Source organism: Barbatula barbatula, assembly GCF_947034865.1.
Source record: "Barbatula barbatula genome assembly, chromosome: 1".
In the NCBI taxonomy this organism is placed as follows: Eukaryota; Metazoa; Chordata; class Actinopteri; order Cypriniformes; family Nemacheilidae; genus Barbatula; species Barbatula barbatula.
This window is the reverse complement of record NC_136766.1, coordinates 7,829,291-7,854,322: the sequence shown is the minus strand read 5'-3', so window position 1 is coordinate 7,854,322 and position 25,032 is coordinate 7,829,291. Positions and strand designations below refer to the sequence as shown.

The window sequence follows — 25,032 nt, the reverse complement described above, 5'->3', positions numbered from 1 at the left end:
CTTGGCAGAGAAGCTCTGCTATCCTCATACGAAACAGAGCAGGAAAGAATTACAGGCCTACAGACGTATCCAAAGTAAATACAAAAATATTCCATTTCTTCATCCTAATAATTTTCTAAGATGAGAATTCAATTCAATTTCTACATCTTGCCCAAGCGTCAGTCATCTTCTGAACACACAGATGCCTTTAATACACTTGGAATACACTAACATGGAAATTAAGCACATAGAGAAAACCCCAAACTCCATAAAGACTGCTTACATTGATAATAAATGCATTATTCTTTAGCCTAAAGTTGAGTAGTGGCAGAAAATAAGAGCACCAAAATCGTGCACAAGAGGATAAAAACCCCACAGATGACCCGAGTGGAAGAAAATGAGGCTGGAAAATGCAAATGCGAGTGAAAGCCATGCGCACTTAAGATTTCAAAGCTCCATTTCACACGCAGAATAATTACTTTTCTAAGACAGGAAAGAACAACGTGGCCACTGGAGATGAGACAAATCTTCACAGTGGTTGCCACTTGCCGGATAAAGAAGCTTCATTTCCAGCTCTCTGCCGAGATGCACGACCTAAACAAACCTAAAAAGAGAATCAGCCTCAGGTAGGGCTGGACGGAATGACGGAAGATGCCGTTTCCGCAGAACAACATGTCAACCGTTAAGAGATTTTTCTATTCCGTGTATTGCGCCGAATGTACATAAGTAGGTGTGGTTAACTGGGCACTCCGCAAGTCAGGAGTTATGATGACAAAACTTGTGAATTAACGCAACCATAACAAAGTAACAAATCAAATACTCTTTTGACCTTCTTTCGGTTCGCTTTCTCTCATCTGCGGGTGAATAGAGAATGAAGAACGATGAAGACCTACATTATAGACCCCACGAACACCGGTTTATAAAACCATATACTTTACTCATATTGTTTCTGCATATTCATACTTCATCGTTGTCTATCTTCCTACTGTATACATATGATATAGCCAAAAGATAGATACAAAAATAATAAATCTCATTATCTTATCCTATATGACTTCATTTGATTTCTTCGTACATTTTCATAACTTGCCTACATTATAACCTTCAAATGAACAGTAATAAATAAATAAAGTAAATCTAGGAAAAAAGAGGCATAAAATATAGAATTATAATGGGAGATTGTTACCATGAAATATATTGTTTACATTAACGTTGAAATCAAATGACTCATTCTGTGAAATAGATTTTTGGTGTTTCCACCCACACCTAGCCTTAGGAATACAACAGATAACATTATATCAACACCTTTCTAACAGGCACGAGAACAATGTGGCAAAAAGCATCAAGAGGTTTTGGCTTAATCCTCTTTACTGTCTTTGTGTTAATAACCAACACTGCAAGTGAAGCAAAAGCTGTGAATTTAAAAGCACTTTGATTCTCTGCTAATTAAAACTAATACTCCCCCCACACCCACCCATCCGGTTAACTGATGCTTAGCTTTTCGTCAGATGCAAATATCGAAGCGATTTTCTATAACGTTTTCCGCAGGGTGTGGATGAGAGCTGTTTGAGATGCCAGTGGAGCTGAATGTCTTCATCTCAGGCCCTTCGCAACGGCCTCTGCTTATCCGCCTGCTGCTAAGAGTACAGATTTAACATTCCCCAAAAGACATGCTTAGAAAAACTAATAGAGGAGAATAAAACAGTTGCCTTTGAAAAATGCAAATGCTTAACTGCGAGATTCAATCTCAGAATGATAGTGGTGCCTGAGGGTGAATGGGTAGATGAAATCGATGGAGCCTAATAAACAGGCAATAAGCACACGCGCACGGCCAGCTCTCTAATGTTCCTGACCCATTCATTCAAATTGGAAGTCGGCATAGCTGGGATGAAATATACCAGGCCATTTTTACACATTAATTTTACTTAGTCCTTTATTTATTTATTTTACTTCATTTTATTTTAACACAATATCCCTGCAATTTTACTAGGGTTGGAAATCGTTTAAATTGTATCAATTCCAATTCAGATTCTGCTAATCATAGTCATAGATATCATCATCTAAATATGTAATTTAGCCTGCTTATTGACATGTTTGCAAAAAATATCTATATTATGAGCACAGTTTTGTGTATACATACACAGAAGACCAATTTTTATTACCATAGTTGAACTCCAACATGGTTAAACTGTAAAATGGTTGGAACTATGGTTAATTTGTGGTTCCTGTGCTTTTTAATGCAAAAAGATATAGATAAACTATAATAATATATAATATTGTTCATTTTCATAAGGGCTTTTATTGAGATATCTGCACGGGTACGTTTCTGTATATATGCACACAGGAATTGATAAGAGGAATTTCAATTTTAATCTCCTATTCTTTTTGTTTCCGATCAGATTCCAAGCCTTTCGATTCCGATTCCAAATTGGAATTGATTTTCGATTCCCAACCCTATATTTTAAATGGTGGCCAATTTTTACAAATTCATACAATCTAATTTGTTCGACTGAATACAATTTGCTTTCGTGCTAGTGACATTGCGGTTTTATTAACCATCCATTCACTTCTCTCCGCAAGTTAAGCCTGACATCACGCACCACCATATGTGGATGGTCATATACTGTTTCTGGGTCCAAACGCTCAATCAGATGCTATAGGGAAACAACATATAATGCTAATATATGCTCATGGCGGAGCTATAAAACAATCGGAAAACCGCGATCCTAACCGTTATCTTCATAACGAAATCCCACATGGCCAGTCAGCGATTTATTGTTCATAATTTATACAAATATTGATTCCTAAGCCTGTTGACTGTAGTGTATTCTTTGAGTTAATACATGTATCGCTTAAATATGCAATTTGAGTAAACAGTGATCATAAACAGCTGTTTAAGCTGTAGCCCTGGTTGAAATGTATAGATGCTTGGACCTGAAAAGGGTATTCCTTACGTCACTCCTATACGAATAGTATAGACACAAAACCAATGGGTGCCGGTTGACAACATTCTTTAAAAAATCTTTTGTGTTCTGCGGAAGAAAAAAAGTCATACAGGTTTGAATAAATGATGACTGAATTTTTTGTTTTAGATTTACTATCACTAACTCGTCTTCAAAACGCAGACAAATCCATCTACAATAATGTTTTTAATCTATCAAACACTAATCTGACTGGCTGAATTCCATAAAGGTAAGTTAATAGTAAAAGCGCCTGCACAAGCACATTGGAACGCGTAGCAAAAGTTACGTCAGGGCAGGTTGGGCGGTAGTGCGCATTGAGTGAGCGAGGCCTAATTTCGTGTGCCTGGCTTTTCTTGTAACTGCGTGGACGGCATCACATCCGAAAACGAACAAGGGGGATACGAGTCTAGCCGAGCAGGGCATGTCTGTAAATGCATCTCAATGATTAATCCACGCAGAACCATGCAGACTCTTTAAAAAATGCGTTTTAAATACCATATGTGAAGTTTAATATGTGAAGCACTTCTTATGAAAGGTAACTATGGTTTTACTATTCAAAAAGTGTAGTAACCATGTTTTTGGGGGACTGTTCTGTTTCTGTCACCATAGTTTTAACAGAAACATCATATAACTAATGTTCCTGTAGTGAGACAATAGTACATTTGTGGTCGCTATGATTTGTACTATAAAAACAAAAGTAAAACCATGGTAAATTGGGGCGTCTACTGTCGTTTGAAAGAGTAGCATGTCTCGTCCGTTAGCGGAGGTACGCGCTGGACCGGTAGAGACTTGTGGTGCAGAGCCAGAAGCATGTATAAACAACGCTTCAGTAAGCGCTAACTGCTTATAAAACATGTCAGATCACTTCTATAGCAATTGCAATGGGTCATCAAAAAGCTTAGGGTTGCTTTCTTAAAATCAAGAGATTTGAGTTTAAATGCGTCATGCTAAAACCAAACCTTTAAAAACTGAAGCAGAGAATCAGGTAAACCAAGTCACGTCTGAAATGAACGGGCGCTCAGATGGGTTGAGCATCTGAAGCAGCGATCTGTCAGCTTCACTTAACTGCTTCTGTGCTTCCAAGACAACAGATGACCTACAGTGATCAAGTGAGCCAAGGATTATTTCCAGCACTGAAAACAGCACGATGTTCATCAGCAAGCCATCACGCAGCCCTTTTCTTCCCAGCGCTTGATGGCATGATAAAAGCTCTCGAGTTGAAGGCCGTTGATTTTAAAACAGACACAGCTGGACGGTTGTAAGAAAAGTCAAGGTAATTCCACAATTGCACATGATTGTTTCTTTTCTCCTTCACAAGATTACGTTTTGTGAGATGAGAGATTGATTTTCTTTGTGTTGTTTGAATCTGGCAGTGAGATGCTCATCTTAAGACTACAATGAAACGTTAATGCCTTTAATAAATGAAACGTGAAAGAAAGGAACAAAACATTGACTCATAAGTTAACCATTTATAATATGTTGACTGCAACCGCCAAAATAACAGATAATGTCATATCCAAAGAGCCAACTCCAAACTATGTCAACATCATGCCAAGATTCAAGAAAGAACATCATCCAACTTTATCAGCACTTGCCACACGTTCTGCCTTGAGCTTTCATGTGGTTAGTAGACTGGCTTGTACACAGCAGGTGGTTGGAGAACATTCTCTCAACATGGCTTGTTCATGTCTGACCCCCCCGCCTCATTTGCTCCCCTATGTGCAGCTGGTTGGCTTGGGCTCATGCCCAGTATTGTTAACGGGCTTGTGGAGGGCTGCTGGGGGATGAGGGAGGCCCCGAGCTAAGCCAAGCTTCCCAGAACATGAGTGGCGAGCAGCATTCCTCACAGCAGCTGCTGGAGAAAATGGACGACAAATGCGAAACACAAGAAGCCAGATTGCTCCCATTTTAAGAGGCTGCAAAAGAATTCTCGATTTACAGTTACACCACGTTGATTGTACATTAATGATTTTGTGTTCGTGCCCAAAAGTTCGTAGTTGACAGAAGTACTACTACTAAAACTATTTACTGTGAGAATTTTCTAATAATTGTACAAATTCGAATACATCGTATGCTGTTTTTCAAACATCATACACATTCAGCTCGATTTTTTGGTCTGTAAATTCAACCCCACATTTCACATCTCAATATTAAACATCTTTTTTTTTAGAGTTATTTTTTAATTATGTGTAGCATTAACGCAATATCGCTCCAGTAAGAGTGTGAAAGCGCTCTATAACAGCATGGCTGTGATTAGGCCAGAGATACAAGGCCGCATGCCGAGTGCCAGATCGAGTTAGCTTAGTGGTGGAGTGATACAAACAGTGAATCGGTTACTGGTGGAATATCGCATGGGTCTCAGCCAATCAGAATCGAGAACCAGAAAAACCTGCTGTATAATAATGCAATGCCAATACTGTTATTATATCCCGATTATTGTCGACGCCCCTAGCACTTCATACTTAAACACTCAAATAGTAGATAGTATTCAACCCCTGCCTCCCAAATTCGAATACTAAACCTCCTAAATAGTATTTAAAATTAGAATTAGTATGTACCAAATGAAAGAACGTTAAATACGTATGCGTAGTACGTGGATAGTGCACTTTTCTGTCAATGATTCACTGAATTAAAAAACAAGCTATGCAAGTAAACAGTACATAAGAAATAAACAAATAAAGAGACAAATGGTCACTTTACAGGATACAGTACTTTTAGGACACAATATAAGTATGCAAACTGATGTTTCCGATCATCCATTAACACTACTATCAAAGCACACTTGTTCATTGTAGATGCATGATAGCGGTGGTTCTTTCAGGTCTGCTGGTATAACAGAAACGACAGCACACATGCTTTTATGAGCGATTTTGTCAGTGGAGTCAAGTGAAGTGAGGACATGGATTTGGCCCAGTGCTTGTTTGAGACACAAGAGAACCATCTAACTTCAAGTTGCTTTGACTGCTCTGTCACATCATGTCTTGTTCTCTTTTTAAATGTTAAAACGGTAGCTGCAGGACCACAGAAGATCTCGGCGTCAAGCTAAGCGCAAAGACTACGTAAGGCCCATCAGAGAGCAAGAGTGATAAAGAGTTAAATAGACGTGGAGGTAGAAAAGCAAATTCTTTCCCCTCTTCCAAAATACCACCTCCTGGTGTGACAAGTCATTCACTAACAGCAGTATCTATTACAATAATAATCCACATTCTCCTCAAGGTCATCCTCTCTGGAAAGGCCGGGCAGAGAGGAAATCCAGATAAGCAGCTCACCGCACAGAGGATTTCTGATTCTCCAGAGCGCTGCTGCGTCATACACCTTCTTACAACATGCGAAAAAGGGCTGGGATCAACAGCCCAGATTCATGAAATAGAACTTTGACCCACAGTCCTGCCAAACAAACACATCACATCTGGAGCACAACACGTCTATTTATAAAGTCCGCACATGCACGTTTTTAGGATAACCGTTTTTTCCACTTTAATGTGCAACACTGAATATACATTATTGGTGGGCCTTGCTATTGCTCTTGTAAAAATGAAATACAAAAGATGTTACTGAGAGTCTCAATCAACATACACTTATATTGTAGGTAGAAAAATCTATATTTTTGTCTTTATATATAATATATCCTCTTTTTTTTACATTTCTTGTGTGAAGACATTTGATCAGGCTGGATCAGAACTGAACAGGCTTAAAAAGATCCTTGGGTTTAGAGTGATGTATGCCTTAATATATGAACAATGGGACTGACTTTATAATTGTGAAATAAAAAAACAGTGTAACTGTCACAGTATTCATTAACTTATATAAAAAATATTTTTACTTGGAGGCCGCTTTTTTTTGGCGTCAAAAGCCGTGATCTAAAATGGTGGCAGCCTAAACCTCAAAAAGTCAACATCAAAAAGTCAAAATCTGGATAAAATGCATTGTATAATGGCTAAAACACAATGTATATAATGAATTCAAAATGATTATGGTTATTAATGTTAACGGTTGTAATGTTTCTGACAAACAATATTAAAATGTATGTAAATACACCAAATAGCGTCTTTATTTCATTTGATTTCTCTCTTATTTTAGGATTTTATATTTTATATATAAATAATCCTTCAGAACCTTATATTTGAAGAAAGATTAGTGTGTCTGTGTCTAGTTAAGTGCGCGTGCAAACAGTTTTCGTCATCGAAAAAGAACACGGCGGCCCCCTTAGGTTAAAATTAGTATTAGATCTAGGTTTTTTTTTAATTGAAAATATTGAATGCGTTTCTAACGACAAATGCTAGTTCTGTACGGCTATAACAACGCATTAAGCCATACATCTCTCTATAAACCGGTTTCCCTTTAAAGGGATAGTTCACCCAAAAATGAAACTTCTATGATCATTTACGCACCTTCAAGTTGTTCCAAACCTGTATACATTTGATTGAACTGCTAAACAAATTGGAAGATATTTGAAAGAATGTAAGTAACAGACAGATTTCATCCCCCCTTGACCCCCATAGTAGGGAAAATCAATCAATGAGGAGTCAATGGGGGATAAGATCTGTTTGATTTCTGACGTTCTACCAAATATCTTACTTTGTGTTTAGCAGGACAAATAAATGTATCGAGGTTTGAAACATGCTGGAATAATGTAGCTATAATAAGACAGCAAGACATATTTTATGTATCTCAAAAAATGTTGGGTTTACATTACTATAGCACACAATGACAGTTTTTATGTAGCCAATTACAAGACAAGTTGTTTTTCAAACTGCCAGATTTCCCTGGAGAACTTTAAGCCAACTATTTATGGAAGTAATGCATTTTGTTGCTTCCTCTTGACAGAGGAAAAACTCTTTGTGGGTGGTACTCCGTCTAACAGACACAACACATACAGATTTACAGGAGAAACAGCTTTTTAACTGTTCTGAATGCTGAGTACAGTTACATTCAGATTTTTGAACTGCGTCTTAATAAACTATTTCCACAAACACTTATCATCAATATCTATATACCTATACATTGTTATTCAATACAGTTGAATAAAATGTTAACTTTTTTATGGTTGCCAGATTTCCACAATGTAGCCATGTTGCATTATGAGTAACAGCAGTAGTTTACAACAATAACAAGGATACCAATAAAGATACCAATAATCTGTGGATTTATTGTTATGATATCATAAATATCGTTCGACAACATACACATTGATATATTGTGGATTAAAAAATTGTTTGGGTACAAATACCGTTGCTCTCCTGTAGCAGGTTGTCATTCACACAGAATAAATCAGGCTGCAGGCTATAAAGTATTCACTTATTAAGCTTCTTTAAAGCAAATGCCAGCTTAAAGGCTTGTGCACACCTGGACGATAATGGGGCGCGTTTAGACGTTTAACGCCTCGTGACTATGTGCCCCAATGTGAGTGTGCACACAGACAGGCAAAACGCCAGGCGTAAAAGAGTTTAATCACTAAGATTAAAAACATGTGACACAAATTGTAAACTGTTGACATTTAAACACAACATATTTGATTGAATGTGCAGCTGCTGCCATTTATTCAAATAACAGACGATGGCTGACGCAAAGAATTGTGGGTTATCTCTAGCAACGGAGGATACACCTCACTTGTCCTCTGATTTCTAGTGAAAGTAGGTCGCATTAGAAGGGTGCATACGGAGTGTCCGACCGGCTTCAAATGAGACCTCCGGAGTACGAAGCCTTCCGAAACGAGAGACCGCTATTGACAAAGAGGAAGCCAGATTAATTCTTCTTCTGTGTGACAAGCGAGTGTCAGAAGCGAGTTTTTCATTAAGCGCCATCTATGAGTCAGCTGTGGCCTGGTGGTCAGAGCGTTTGGCTCGTGATCAGAAGGTTGCCGGATCAAATCTCAGTGCCAGCAGGTCATGACTGAAGTGCCCTTGAGCAAGGCATCTTACCCCTGATTGCTCTGCAGTAATGTGCCACTGTAAAAAAAAAAAACTACTTGTAAGTCGCTTTGGATAAAAGCGTCTGCCAAATGAATAAATGTAAATGTATGTCAGGGTCAGTCTCAAAGGAGCTGCCAATAAGCTTGTGCGAAAATTGTGTCGTGTGTACTTGTATTCTTAAGAGTTAAAAAACCTTGACATGCTATAAAAATGAGCTTACGTTTATAAAAAGTTCAAGTGCCTTTAATAAAAGTTCTCATGACATTTTACGATAACTTAATATCACTCAAGCATGAGTGTTGGGGTACTAATATCAAGTAACTCAGACAAAATTGTGCCAGATTACTTCACAGTTTTCTCAGCCAATAAAAGCATTTCTAAAAGAAGCCAAAGCATAAAGCTTTGAGCATTGCCAAGCACTTTTGGAATGCGGCTTAGCCAATAAAATTAAAGTGCTGGAACTACATTTTGTACGAAAAAACAATGAAGTTACAAGGGCTTATACAAAGGTCTTCTTTCAAATTATTGCTTTACAATTTTCCAAGAATTATGATTATCATATTTATAAAGCAGTCGTAACCACTTCACTGTATCGTCTCCAGCCCAGTATAAAGTGACAGAATGAAAACAACAGGACCGATGATGAATCTTTACAACTGCTTAATTTAGTCTCAAAACTAGGGATGCACCGATACCAGTTTTTCTCTGCCGATCCGATTCCGATACTGAACTTACAAAAATCGTCCGATACCGATCCAAATCCGATATCAGTTATTGTTGACCTTTTAAGGTTTAGAATGTCTGTAACTCACACAGTCATTAAATTAATCTGCTTAAAGTCAAGCTTTGTATATTCATGAAATACATAAAAACTTAGATAAATAATATACACAGTATGACGAACATCTTTATTAAGAACAATGTGCTAAACTTGTAATTGAAATAAATTACATTTAATCAAGCTATGGAGTCATCCAAATGACAATCTGTATTTTCCATCCCTCGGGCATTTCGTTGATTGAAGCTGAAATCACGCTGCTTGTGTGTGATCCTCGCAACTCTTTAGAACTCTGCAATGCGTAACCAGCTTCCATTCAATGCGCGGTTAAACTCAGACGGGACATGGCACACACGTCGGAGCTCAAAATTAGTAGTGAAGCTCAAAGATTTCACATCTTTTAACGGATCCGCAACATGCGACGACACTATAAAATAACTCGGGCAAAGCTGTTTCAGAAATGTATAACGCGATGGTAAACTAACGCGGTTCAGGCGACGGAAGCCTACATTTTCCACAACAGAGAGAGGCTGATCATCTAGTACAATAAATTCCACAACTATTTCTGTGATTTTTTACAGATTTTTTTGTCGTCTTTGTGAAGTTTTTCTTGCCTTTGAAAAACTTCCTGCAAGGTTTGCTGCTTTAATTCGTCCTTTTTGCGTTTCGCTTTCGTACAAACTTTTCCGTGATGCTTCTGAAAATGTTTGATTAAATGTGTCGTATTGTAACGCGCAACAGTACTTCCACCTCTTCCACACTGGCAGCTGTGCTGCTTTCTGTTGTTTCAAGCGTGAAATATTTCCACATCTGCGACATCTCTTCAACGCGCTGAAGTTAATTTCCATGTGGGCATAAAGTTGGGTCCTGAAAGGTCTCCCCGCAAAACTCGCCTGTCACGCGATTACGCAAAATAAATCTCAAAGTATTTAATTATTATTTTTAAGTAAATGCATTTTTCTCAAAATAAACGAACGTTTCCTATTTACTTAAATACAGCTCCCGTTCAACAATCGCTGGTAATTTGGTATCGGATTTGGATCGGTCGTGCTGACTCGCGCATGATCGATACCCGATCCTTTCAAAAAGGTATGGATTGGAGCCAAATCCGATCCAGAGTATCGGATCGGCACATCCCTACTCAAAACAAATCACTAACGTCAACATTTCTAATAAAAAGGCCAGTTATTGGCATGAGCACAACGGTTACACTATATTACAGAACCAGTGATCAATACTTAACAACATCTATAGTTTCAGTGCTCTGTTGCACCAAACCCTTTAAAGACCTTCATTTCCATACGAAATTCAATACAAACAATGGAATACATTTAAAGAGCTCACTCAAAAGAATGACTATAAATCACACAAAAACATGAGAAGAGAATGAAATGACATATAATGACAGAATTTCATTTGTGCACAGACTGTCCCATTAAAAGCAATACAATATACCTCCAGAAACAATTAGGATAGCAAAATTATATTTGAGAGAGATTTATAAGGTGGGTGTTTAGGTAAATTACACCAAAAAACAGTTCTACGACACTAAAAGATATAGATGGCGAGGACAAGGCAGAGTGATTATTTAATAACTAACCATGCTTATATTACTGCAGCGATCTGTGAAACCTTCAACCACGCGCAAACAACATCCAAGAAAAACTTACCGGCACAATGTGCATTAAAACAGCATCCATCAGTTGCGGTCAGGTACTACGCTGACATGACTAAACATCAAGCATGATTTACGCATGAAACACTCTTATCAGTGCTTGTGTATGATAACGGAAACATTAGACAGCACGTACAGATGGACACAGCTGATAAAACACGACCGTTTCTGGCCAATAGTTGCACAGCAGTGGGCAAGACTGCCAACTTCATCTCATTTGATTGAACATTTAGAGACTCTTATGATGAAGTCAAGCTCTCAGCTTTGGAGCGCAGCCCAAGACTGCTGGCCATTCAGCCAGAAATTAATCTTTCCCACAGCTCTGCAAAGCCTCTTGAGTCGGAAAGAAGAATAAAGCAAAATACACATGAACACCTCTTAACTGCCTTATAGTGTGCTTTCATATTTATACCGGATTTCATTAAAAACACATTTAGGAAACATTTACCCTGTTCCTGAGTCTTTTCTTAGGGAAAACACTAATGTATTTAGCAGGTTTTTCAGTAAAGAATAAACTTTTGTCTATTTCACAGTAGGGATGTACCGATCCGATACTCTGGATCGGATTTGGCTCCGATCCATACCTTTTTGAATGGATCGGGTATCGATCATGCGCGAGTCAGCACAACCGATCCAAATCCGATACCAAATTACCAGCAATTGTTGAACGGGGAGCTCTATTTAAGTAAATAGAAAACGTTCGTTTATTTTGAGAAAAATGCATTTATTCCCACTTAAAATATTAATTAAATACTTTGAAATTTATTTTGCGTAATGGCCCGACAGGCGAGTTTAGCGGGGAGACCTTTCAGGACCCAACTTTATGCCTATATGGAAATTTCAGCGCGTTGAAGATGTCGCAGATGTGGAAATATTTCACGCTTGAAACAACAGAAAGCAGCACAGCTGCCAGTGTGTAAGTACTGTTGCGCGTTACAACACGACACATTTAATCAAACATCTTCAGAAGCATCACGGAAAAGATCACGAAGAGTTTGTACAAGCGAAACGCAAAAAGGACGAATTAAAGCACCAAACCTTGCAGGAATTATTTCAAAGGCAAGAAAAACTTCAGAAAATCACAGGAAAAGTTGTGGAATTTATTGTACTAGATAATCAGCCTCTCTCTGTTGTGGAAAATGTAGGCTTCCGTCTCCTGAACCGCGTTAGTTTACCATCGCGTAAATACATTTCAGAAACAGCTTTGCCCGAGTTATTTTATAGTGTCGTCGCATGTTGCGGATCAGTTAAAAGATGTAAAATCTTTGAGCTTCACTGCTAATATTTGGAGCTCCGACGTGTGTCCCATTCCCTTTTGAGTTTAACCGCGCATGGGATGGATTCTGGTTACGCATTGCAGAGTGCTGTGCTACATGCTAAAGAGTTGCGAGGATCACACAGAAGCAGCGTGATTTCAGCTTCAATCAAAGAAATGCTGGATGGTTGGAAAATACAGATTGTCATTTGGATGACTCCATAGCTTGATTAAATTTAATTTATTTCAATTACAAGTTTAGCACAGTGTTCTTGATAAAGATGTTCGTCATACTGTGTATATTATTTATCTTAGTTTTGATGTATTTCATAAATATGCAAAGCTTGACTTTAAGCAGATAAATCTAATGACTGTGTGAGTTACAGACATTCTAAACCTTAAAAGGTCAACAATAACTGATATCGGATTTGGATCGATATCGGCCGATATTTGAAAGTTCAGTATCGGAATCGGATCGGCAGAGAAAAACTGGTATCGGTGCATCCCTATTTCTCAGACAAAGCCACTTAAGAGAAATGCACAACATTTCCAAAAGATTTTATGGTATTTATCTTTAACTATTCAAAGTTCTACTACACTTCTCCATTAAATGTGCATTGTTTTACACACAATTCATCTATTTACATTTATTATTATATTAATTATATTGCATTTAGCTGTTACCTGAAAAACAAAAAACAAGATACCGATTAAAAAAAATGAAGTATGCAGTTAAATTAATTTTTTCAGAAAACTGTTCCTTAAAACCTAAGTCTAATTTTAATAGATTCCCTGGAAAGGGTTTATATCCAAGCCGACAATGTAAACTCAATTGCCCAACAACTACTTATTACTATACAATACATTGAACAATACACGGTAGCGCAGTGTAAATATTAGCAATAGGTTCCTTCTCATTGATAGATTTAGTTATCATGGAGCTGTGTATACGTTGTGCTCATGGCTGACATCGATTATGGAAACATGGGCTTATGGGAAAATAACCCTTTCATCTCACATCTGCACTTCGCAGCCCTCAAGCAGCAAACCATATTGCACAGCACGTTCTCTCCACATAAAAGATCTACAGTGTTACACGGCGTAATGAGAAGCTGGGTCTCACTGTGAAAGACTCGCCCCTCAGCACCTGCACGGTGACAGCATTTGATCTGCAGAGCTACTCAATTCATTGCTCCCATAATGAGAGAGAAAGTGAAATACTGAAATAAACAGCAGCTGAATGTGTGTAAGGGGAAATATTTTATACTTTGACCCAAGAACGTAATTCTGCAAACTGCAATTTCCAAAGAGAGAAAAAGACGAAATGTGCAGGATTTTTTAATCAGACTGACCTGCAAACGTTTTACTATGGTAAACAAAAACACATCAGGTGGTGGACAGATGTCAATGAAGTCCAATATAACATATGCATATTAGTTTGACGACATCATCAATTACTTTTCATTTAGTCAATAAATCTGACATTACCACAGGTGCTTTTATTTGAAGTTCCATTATTTGAAGTAGTTTTTTGGAGGATCTATTAACAGAAATGCAATGTCTTGTCTTCTGAGGTGTATAAAGACCTTACATAATCACCCATTATGTTTTTATTACCTTGAGCTATTTCTATATACATACACACAACATCCCCCAAAATGGAATTCGCCATGTTTATACAGTAGCCCTGAATGGACAAGCTGCTCTACAGAGCATGTTTCGTTTATACGTAATGTCCTACGGCAAAAAAAAAAAAATTGGAAACTTGACAACATTATAGCCCTGTGTCAGCCACCGTAGTGCTTCGAAAGGTAGGGGTGGAGTGAGCCGTTGGTTGCAGCTAGATTTCATACACTGGACCTTTAAAAGCGACTTGCAAATGTGAAGCATTCAACATGATGCGTTAACCCACCTAGAGCATGTGTTTTAGGGCTGCACGATTAATCGAAAAGAAATTGCATGTGATTTGGCGGGTTGGCTGCGTTGTTTTATGTGCAGTTTGTCAGTGAAATACTGTTAAATACTCCTCAGGTATATAAGTAGATTGTTAATGATGATGTTTTACGGTTGTTGCTTTTTTAAATGCGCGTTTTTAGCGACTCAAATGCGGAGTGCTTTCAGATGGAGCAGCATTTCTCACAGATCACCGAGCCGTGCTTCACGAACAAGCTGCGCATAAAACATAATTGCAGTCTTTGCGATTTCACAATTGCGATAGACACGTCGATTTAATCACGATTTCAATGGGAATTGCGACTTTTATCGTAAAGCCCTAGTGTGTTTTCACTTAACGTAAACCGTAACAATTTTTATCAGCCACAACCTGCACAGGACAAAATACATTTCTGGTTAAAAAGCCCGATTCCAACCGCTCTGCAATTCAAACGCAACACACAAACTCTTAACCACTTCCAGAAGTGGTTATCACACAACATTCAACCACATTATGAACAGACCGAACGACAGCAGTGCTAGACGGAGCCTTGAACGTCTACCGCATGAGGCAATCCTAAATCATTCTGTTGCTGAAATCTTCAACAATACCCCCTAATCTTCTTAAAAGGATATTTTCCGTGACACTAACCCCATTAGACGAGGAGAAACTCAAGCCACAAAGCCATAGCACAAAGATGTCAATCACACCACAAGATTAAGCAACCTTGAGTGGAGGCTTTCTCCACATTTCTCAGGGTAAATGAACGAGATCTTGTGATTTTCTTGGTCGTAAACAAAAATGCTTCACGTTCCATAGCTGTCCGAGTGTTTGAAGCATTTGTGCTTGTCAAAGGGAAGGAACTACAATTGTGTTTTCTAACAAAGACGTTCATAATGGCCCCAATCATTTCATTTCTTTTATACAGCAGCTGTTTTCACTGAAAGAAAAGGCAAAATGAAGCAACAAAACAATGTGCAGTGCATGAAGCAGATTTCAAAACAATCCAAGATTACAACCAACCATTTCCACCTTCATTACTCAACGGTGCCGGCGGTTTGAATAATCAGACCACATGCCTTTACTGACAAGTTAAACCACAGATATATTTAAAGCGTGTCCTAAACAGTATGCAAAAATGGGATTAGTGTGTCCCAAATCACAGAATGTTTAAAATAGTATGCAGACGTGCCTGGCTTGTGCACGGTTTTCAGATTTCGGATTTTTGGTGCATGCGGTTCTCCTTTGATTCTTTAAATGATTTAAAATAGGCAAGAAGGATGCAGCGATATGTATATTTTGGCCGATAACGATAACCAATTAATTCTTTAACATATGAAGCTGATAACCGATATATTTGCCGATATACAATATCTAAATATGAATATAAAATTCTCTTAGACTGAAACAAAAGGCAAAAAGTGGAGAACTGCTTTTATTGGATAACATTCACCGCAGAAAAACAAGGTAAGTAGTTCTCTTCCCCCCTGAAAATCATGTACCAACCACCAAGCCTACTTTACACTAGTTAACGATTCTTTAACCTTCAAACTTTTCTGGTATATTCTCTATTGGTAACACTTTACAATAAGGTGCTATTTGTAAGCAATTAGTTTGTGCATTAGCTAACATAAACTAACAATGAACAATACCTCCATTTATTAATATTAATGCATGTTCATTCAGCAATTACTTATACATTATTCAAATCAAACGTTATCACTGTTAACATTAGTTAATGCACCATGAACTAACTAAGGCATTTACTAATGTTAACTAATAGCACCTTATTGCAAAGTGTTACCTTTTTATTTAATAAACAAATTATAGATGTTCTACCAGAGCAAACCAGAAAAATGATTTTAATTGCCACATGTCTGACAGGTGTCAAGACAGAAAGCATTCAGACAGCAGTCGGATTCAAACAATATGCTTTAGTTCCTATAATTTACACATTCATAAATACTGTATCTACATCAACAATGTTTTGCTCATATCAGTAAGTGAATGACCACGACAGAAAGACAGTAATGTACTGTATTTTAACTGCGAGCAGTTTGTTTTACACCGAGTGAACGACTTCATGTTTAAATGCGGCTTTGAGTGTACCGACAGCTGTGATGTTATTGCCCGTCTCGCAGGCAACAGAAGATCGGCTAGGAATCGTCATGACGTGTGACTGACCGGCCGGTCACAGCCGATCATGCGTAAACCGTCCGATTCAATCAGTGCACTTCATATAAATAGTGCTTGTGAATAAACAATGCTTATAAACAGTGAATCCTGTGAAAACTGTTTTGATTAATACAATATAATCTAATTTGATTCAATCTAATCTTAAAAGTGCACTTTCATTAAAAGCAAATGGGTGTTATGGGTGAGACATTTTCAGTCAAAATTTGACAAATAAATTCTCATGATGTATTTATCACCAAAGATAATAGATATTAACAAGATGCGGATCTGGCTACAATGGATGGAGAGAAATGCGATACTTACTCGAAAAAGCTGCTTTAAGAGCAAATTTTGGTTTAGCAAACCATGGTAATGCACATTTCATGTCAGGATTAATTATTGGAAATATATTATTAATTGTAAAATTCTGATTTTTGCAAGCGCAATTTCTGTTGTCCTGATATGATGTAAATAGCTGACCAACTTCCGTACACGGACTTTGTTACTACCGATATTTTCAATCAGCAGTATTTATCATCAGGGGTTTAGTAAAATAGAGTCGAAACATCATAAAGATATCAGTCTATGCACGAATTTACTACTATAAAAGATAAAAATCGATGTGTTGTTTGAGATAAAAAAAGGATGCCTGTTTTTGAGAGACAGTATACTTTGTAGTATTTCTGTGAATTAAATGTACAAACCAAAAGCAGTAATATCCAACAAAACTGAGAAGGGTTGGCTTTTTAAAAAACTTAAAATATTTGCATTTGATTTTTATGTGCCCATTTATAAGGAATATGGACCGTTAAGGATGTGAAAATTCACTTGGCTATGCTTTAAAAACAGACAAAACATTACTTCACATGGGCATTGACATCAGATGTATCAGTATGGTGAACCCCTTTTACATTTGCATAGAACTGCCCATATAACATTAAAGTAGGGGTGGGCAGAAAAAACAAAAATCGATTTCACGAAATGAGCCATTTTATTTAACGGTAACAATCTCGCATTACAATTCTATATAGTTATATCAAATTTTTCTTATATTTACTCAATTTATTTATTTATTACAGTTCATTTGAAGGCTCACCATAGTTATAATGGCAAGTTACGAAAATGTCCGAAGATATCAAATTAAGTCAAATAGTACGAGATTTATTATTTATTTATCTTCTGGCTGTATCATATGTATACAGTAGGAAGATAGACAACAAGTATAACAATGAAGTATGAATATATGCACAAACAATGAGAGAACGGTATATGACTGGTGCTATAAACCTGTGTTCACGGGGTCTGTACTGCTCTAGATGAGCATTTTTAGTGTGTTGCGACTCTCTGTCTTTAGATTTGTTTATCCTCGCACTTGTCTTTGCACGGAGTCTCTGGTGCCTCCACACGCGTCTCCCAAAACGGGGGTTTGCAGCGTCACGTCAAAGTACTCACGAGTGTCATCGCACATTTCAACGCAAGTTTCGCATCAGTTCGCCTTAAGTTGAACTTTATTAAAACTATTAACAGCTTTACGAAACAATCTGACTTCTGAAATACGCGAGTATGTTATGGTTGCATTAATTCACGTTTTTCACGCAACTCCCATCTTGCAGAGTGCCGAATTACCCACGTCTACTTCTTTACATTACGCGGAATACACAGAATAGAAAAATCTCTTACAGGTGACATTTTTTTGCACGGTAACAGCATAGTCCCGTCATTCCGCCCAGCCCTACTTAAAAGTTTACACATTGTGATGGAGCTGTGTTCACTCCACGAGAGCCTGATTCAGTCAGCTCAGTGCAACTGAAGTGCTGACAAGCTTGTGTGTAGGAAGTTAAAGACTTCATCCACTTACAAAGCAAACCTCCTCCCCCGTCCTTCATTTAGCCAGGTCATTTGTTCCCTGATCTACTTCCTCTAACCGTCAAGTGCAGTTTTTCACCAGCAGATCAGAGCAGAGAAGCCCCTTGTAGTGCTGGGCTGTGAGACCATAAATTTATATACCGTTATTTTCCAGATTTATACAGTTTCCGGTACATGACAGTATTTTTTTACCACATTTTATACTGATTGACAGAGGAAATACTGCAGTTGATTGACCTAAAATGCCCTTTTATACTGTCATATGGTGCGTGCATATTGTAGAAAAATGCCACACTAATGTTATATAGGTTAGCAAGTTCCACAAATTGATGCCGTTTTTAAAGAGGTTGCACTCGTGATGAAGTGAAGGAATCAGGATGCATGACAGTTGCAGTCAAAATAAAGAACCTTTTAATTCTGCAAATAAATTGTAACTAAACAATGTAAACTATCCCCTTCCCCTATTACAACAGCAAAATTTAAACTACTTTAATAACTGAATAGCACGCAAAGGTAAGTAAATAGAGAAAAAGCTCGAAATTAACTTTTTCCTTGGTAGAACCATCTCTATGGGTAGCACTGGTGCCCCAACTTCAAGAGAATGTGCACCCACTCGAAAATTATTATCTTATATGATAATTATTAATATTTTATGTTATATTGAGCAGGTGTGAGGGGAACATGTTGAATATGTTTGTTCGTGAGTGAATTTTATATAACATAATGCGAACTTGCAATTGCTACACATGTGTTGCAGTCATCTGCTGTTCAGCATTGCGGTCTACGCTCCCATTGCGGCATGAACGGAATATATAACATTACCGCTCATGCGCGAGACTCATCCGAACATCCAAACGAGTCTGTTTAGCGCATGTTTATATAGAAAAATTATGATACAGAGTAATCGTAATGAGTAATCGTGTTCCGCACATTGTTTTAGCTAGATACATCGGTAATACGGTATATAAAAAATTCAAATAATGACAAAAATACACACCGGTGTTTGGTATGAACCGGTATACCACCCAGCACCTTGCGAAAATCCTACAAGCTTACTTCATAGCACAAACCACTGCTTCTGCTAGTGAGAAGTAGGTGCTAATAGGGGGTGGCTCATTCTAGACAGCTTCTGATTGAACAAAAACAGCCTGCGAGTGCAGGATGAGTCATCAGTATTTTTAGTCCGTTCTCCAGGAACTCTCAAAAATATTTTAGATACAATTATACTGTACAAAACAGCAGCAGACAACACCAAAGCAAACAGACAAAACAAAAAGCCACAAAACCCCAATTTAGTATTCATGGTGTCTTTAACGCCAATAACTTGAGACATTCAACAGTTCGCTCTCGTTTATTCATTCCTTATCTTCATTTATCTGTGTGTTTGTTTACCGCCCTCCGCTTAGCCCTCCAGCTTTCTCTCTGCTCACATTGAGAAGCGAAATGAGGCATGCTAGAAATTTGCTGGCTGACAATGAACGCCAGCTGTTCTCACTGCTCAAGCCATTCATGAGTTGAATTAGCAGCGCGAGCTCGCCGCTTCCCCTCCTCCACCTCGCTGCTCAAACATCCAACCAGACATGCTCGAAGTCACCATGTAAAGGGAAACATGCTTCCAAAGCGCTTTGTTTGCCAAATATGGGAGTGCTTTAACAGATCATATGTTGCCACCTTGTATTTATTTCTCGAACGCCTCTGGCAGGTTGCGTTACCAGCTAAATCGGTTGTATACGTCTCAGTCTCAACCGCTTAGACTGAACAGTGATTCTGTTCCAAGTAATACGAATACCATGAAAACCAACCCTAGGAATGTATAATAAAAAAACTATTTCCTTGAAGAGGATCATGTCTTGCAAATATCAAAACTGGAACGAAAACCTGCACTAATATTTTTTCTTGTAAACAGGCTTGCAATAAAAGTAATTTGGGTATTGAACATTCAAATACACTATATTTTACCTTTATTATATGTTATTGGATGCTTTACAAAAGAGATTTTGGTTTGCATAAAACCTTCCCTGCTGAAAAAACACAAAAACCAAATAGAAACATTCTAAGGGTCCCCATTAAAATACCATTATTATATTATAGTATATTATGCTATTATAGGTTTTTTCATTAAAACCATTACAAAATCTGTTTTGGGCATTGTTTCAATAAGATTAAGATCTGCCATCATCCCACCAACAGAATATATCACATACCAGTATACACAATAAGTCTCCATTAAAACCAATACAATTCCCATTAAATCCTTATAATTGTGTAGGGTTCTATTGTTTTTTCAGCATGGTAAATACATCCCTGGTGAAAAAAAACAATAGAAGAATAGACTATTACAGAAATAGTTTCCATTAAAAGCAATACAATTCCCATTAAAACCATTAGATTTTCTGTTGTGTTTTGGGCATGGTTCTATTGTTTTTTTCAGAAGGAATAAAGAAAACCCCTAAAATGAACCCTTATAGAACATACAAAACAAAGAACCAACCCAATTTATCAAAGGGAAAATAATTTTAAAGCAAATGTTAAGTCTTACGTAGTTGAAAGTTGAAAAACACACTCTTATGCAAAGGACAAACATACAGACGCCTGGGGTGGATTGGGCAATCATGTGATTCTCAAATATCCCCAGAAAGTTTTTGTACCAACATTCAGGAGGAAGTACAGGATTTGCCTTTGATTTAAAGCACTTGGGTCATCAAAACAACATTTGCATCGTGGGGTTCTCAACTTTCATCATTTTAAGATGGCCAAAGATCTTATCTACAATTGATTTAACCTGTCACAGCATGACATTTAAAAGACAAAAACGCATAGGGAGTGACCTTAAAATTGGCTTTAAACCATTTCCAAGAAAGTCAACAGTCTATATGGTGACTAGAATTTCAATGTTGGCATACGACAGTGTAGCAGTTGTTCTTTTGTCCGGACAAACAGTACACTTGCAAAAGTTATATCACATTTTCCATAGATAAAGGGCAAGTGTAAGAGAGAGAATATAAGAATATAAAAATAATTTATATATTATTTGTAATATATATTATTTGTAATATATATATACGACGAGTGAAAAATAAAAGGTTAGGCGGAAAGCCCAAATATGGAGGTGGGCGGGGTATGTTTTATGCAAATGACTAGAGAAGTTCAAATGCGTGTATAAATACGACAAATCTACGCAATTATCACTGAATGAGACCCATTGTGTGTGATACGTAAGATTTTTCTTTAAACCAAACATTTAGGTCTTTAGCCGGCAAAGTTTAATCCTGTCTGGCTAACGCTTGTTCCAGAATGTTTACGCATTATGTCTGAGTATCCAGTTCTGGCTGTTCGAACCACATGAGCGTGCGTCTACACCACAAACTCGATCCCGTCGAATGCGTTTTCTACTGTCTCTGGAAGTGGTCAAAAGTGGACAAGCTCAAAATGACACCCCATTTACACATGTATTCATTGTCGTCCACTTGTGATCCGATCAACAAAAACGCATCTTAAAACCTGGCAAAGGCCAAGTCAAAAGTTTTCAGAATTTTGCTTTACGGCCAGTAAAAATGTTGAAAGGCAAGAAAGTGTTCAACTAATGGACCAACGGAGACAGTAGAAAGTTTTTGTTGAGTTTTTCAAACAAATATACCAGCATGACTTCTCTGCTCAGGATCTGAAACTGGACTTAAAGCTTTAATTGGAATTTCCTTTCCTAATTTTAATGATCCCGGAAGCTTTCTGTTCTGATTGAATGCTTGAGACAAGCAGTTATACGACCTTCCTCCAGCCTTTAACCCCCACAGCAAATTTAAGACAGTGGGGTGAGGGGGGAAAGCTTCTAAACTCTGTTCCAAACACCCCCCCTAACAATCCTCAACACTTGGTCATTGGATTAAGAGACGGGTGCAGACCAAACGGTCCTAAAATTTCCTCTTCATTCTATTCATAGCCAGACCTGAAAACAAGAATTCAGGCCATAAAATCGTGCAATGTAATGTTAACATATTACCGAACATTGCATGAACACAAACCGCATTCTGTAAGAGAACAAAGAAATGTGACAAGTCGTTTGTTCCGTGAAGAAACAAAGCCAACTTTGGGTGCTACAAGAGTTGAACCTAGCAGCCCTGTTCTGTCCCAACCTTTTCTCCACTTCATGTTCTGCCTTCCCTTCAATCTCAGATCAATAAAAGTGAAAAGAAGCCAATGAGAAAAAGCTCACTGTACCTACAACAACGATAGCCACATAAACCCCACGAGATCTAGCACAAGAAGAAACAACTCACTCGCATTCCAGCGTTTAGGTCTGCAATTTTTGACTCAATTTATCAATACCTAACTTTCCATTAGCTGCTTAGTAGTTCAAATGCACAAGCGGTCTGTGCTTACCTTTTCGTTTTTCACCCTCTTCAGAGCTCTGCATTCGCCACCGTCCAGCTCTTCGGGTTCTGATTTAATAGTTAGCGGTGAAACAATTCCAACAGATTCCAGGGCATTATTCCCATGCTGCTCCGTCGCACCAATGTCCGCATTCTGTGTATTGTCAAAAGTAGCGTTGAGCGTGCTTCCAAAAGTCTGGACATTGGCGACGATGTCCTTTTCGATCGCAATGACTGCGACAGGTCCGCTTTCGCCCTTTTCCTTTTTGTTTTTCCCACTCGATACTTCCTTTTCCTTTTTGTTGTTCGGTACACCGCGAGAGGATTTTGCACCCTTCTCCACGCCTTTACCAGGGGTGGGGTTACCAACCCCCGAACCACCGGTAACTTCACCTTGGGCCCGTCCCTGGTGGTCCTTTTTACCTCCATCTCCAGCAGGAGACTTGCTGTTATTGTCTTTAGAATTTTTGTTGCGTTTAGATTTCGATTTGCTCTCTTTGCCCTGAGGGGCGCTCACAGGGCTAACAAACTTGATATTTTCGGGTAAGGACGCAACTGCACTGGGTGGAGCTGCCATGGCTCCTGCGTCCTTGGTGCCAGACATCTCAAGTTTGTCCTTCTCTAAGTCAGCGTCAAGGTCGATAATCAGATTTCCAACCCCAATATCCCACTCATCACCGCTGTCATAAGTGTCCACCGCATTCGAATCCACACCTTTCCCGCCTGCAGTGCCACCACTTAGGGACATTTTAGTGCCAGCGGCCCAGGATTGTCACAGTAATGCCTGATTTCTCAGACTGCAGCGGTATGGAGAAAAACAACAGCAGCTTCAACGTATTGATGTCAACTTCCCAGTCGCCCACATTTTGCCCTAAAGGAAAGACATAAAAAGGGATTATAAATCTTGAAGTTCTACTCTGAAAATAAAACTGTAGGAGATGAATACGTGGCAATAGACATGCAATTTACCACACAAACGCAAATATGTAAAATATTAAAAGGAAAGTCTTTCATGATTTATTCACCGCCATTTCATTTCAAACCTGTATGGTTTTCTTTTTTCTGCAGAACATAAAAGATGATATTTTCAAGAATGTTTGTAACCAACCAATATAGGTCCATATTAACTTCTTTTGTGTAGAGTCAAATACATGTTTTGAAGGACATGAAAGTACATTTTTGGAGGAACTATCCCTTTAAGTAGTCAGTCTGCATTTTTATATATTCTATTTATATGTTTTGTAAACCAATGTAAGACAATGTGAACAATGTTTTACTAATAAAGAAAAAGACCAACTCTAAACGACACAATTTAGCAGTCATTATTCTAGTGTTTCAAATCTTATATTAACCAGCCATATTCTCCAAAAGTTGTCCATATTAGTCTAAAAGAGAACAAACAAATGCACATTAAACAACGTTGCTGATTTTTTAGCTCCCACTCAGCATGAATTGCAGTATAATAACAATTACAGGCTTTTCGTTTAGCCATTTTCTGGACTAATTTATGTTATTGTAGTTGTTTTTGTCATCTCTGGAGTTGTTTGGAGCTAAGAGCTTATGTTTCTACTTAAAAGTACAGAAATCATAATGTTGGACTCATCTAATAGCCTAAATTAGGTCTAAAATCAAAATCAAAGCCTTGACGTACGTCACCTTCGCTCAGCCATGCTATGTGGGCCATAGAAGCTAACACCAGGCTCAAGCACTTTAACCTTTGACAGTGTAAATTATTAAAACTGGAATCTGTACCATTTGTCCCACACTGATAAGAGGTCCTGCACAGTCAAACAAAGGCTGCAAAACAATTTAAATGACCCCGATGTTCTAATGACACATTCACGCTACATTAGTAAACATCAGATTAATTCATGTTAGTATATCCATGTTGGAAATGTTTCACCAAGCTTAACAGCAGATCAAGTAAGCGAGCTCAGGGCTTTGGAGAATAAGCCAGGGCTTATATCAGTCTTTATTGCTCGAGTCCAAGCGACAATTTAAATTTGAGTCTCTGATCGCCATCAAAGCCAAGTAGAAGTAATGCGTGTAAATGATTATTTTATTGCTCACATAGTTTGTTAAATGGACTGTGCTGGCACCTTCAATGGTCTATGTGTTACTTTTAGGAT

At 38.0% G+C, this 25,032-nt stretch overlaps 1 protein-coding gene across 1 annotated transcript in view; it reads right to left on the bottom strand.

The window, feature by feature from the left end:
- Positions 1–25,032, bottom strand: part of znf609b (zinc finger protein 609b) — a 50,436-nt gene that overhangs the window by 15,747 nt on the left and 9,657 nt on the right. The window contains exon 2 of the mRNA XM_079454795.1: positions 22,914–23,774. Coding sequence (XP_079310921.1) covers positions 22,914–23,651 — 738 coding nt within the window. The 5' untranslated portion in view covers positions 23,652–23,774. The remainder of the gene's footprint in view (positions 1–22,913; positions 23,775–25,032) is intronic.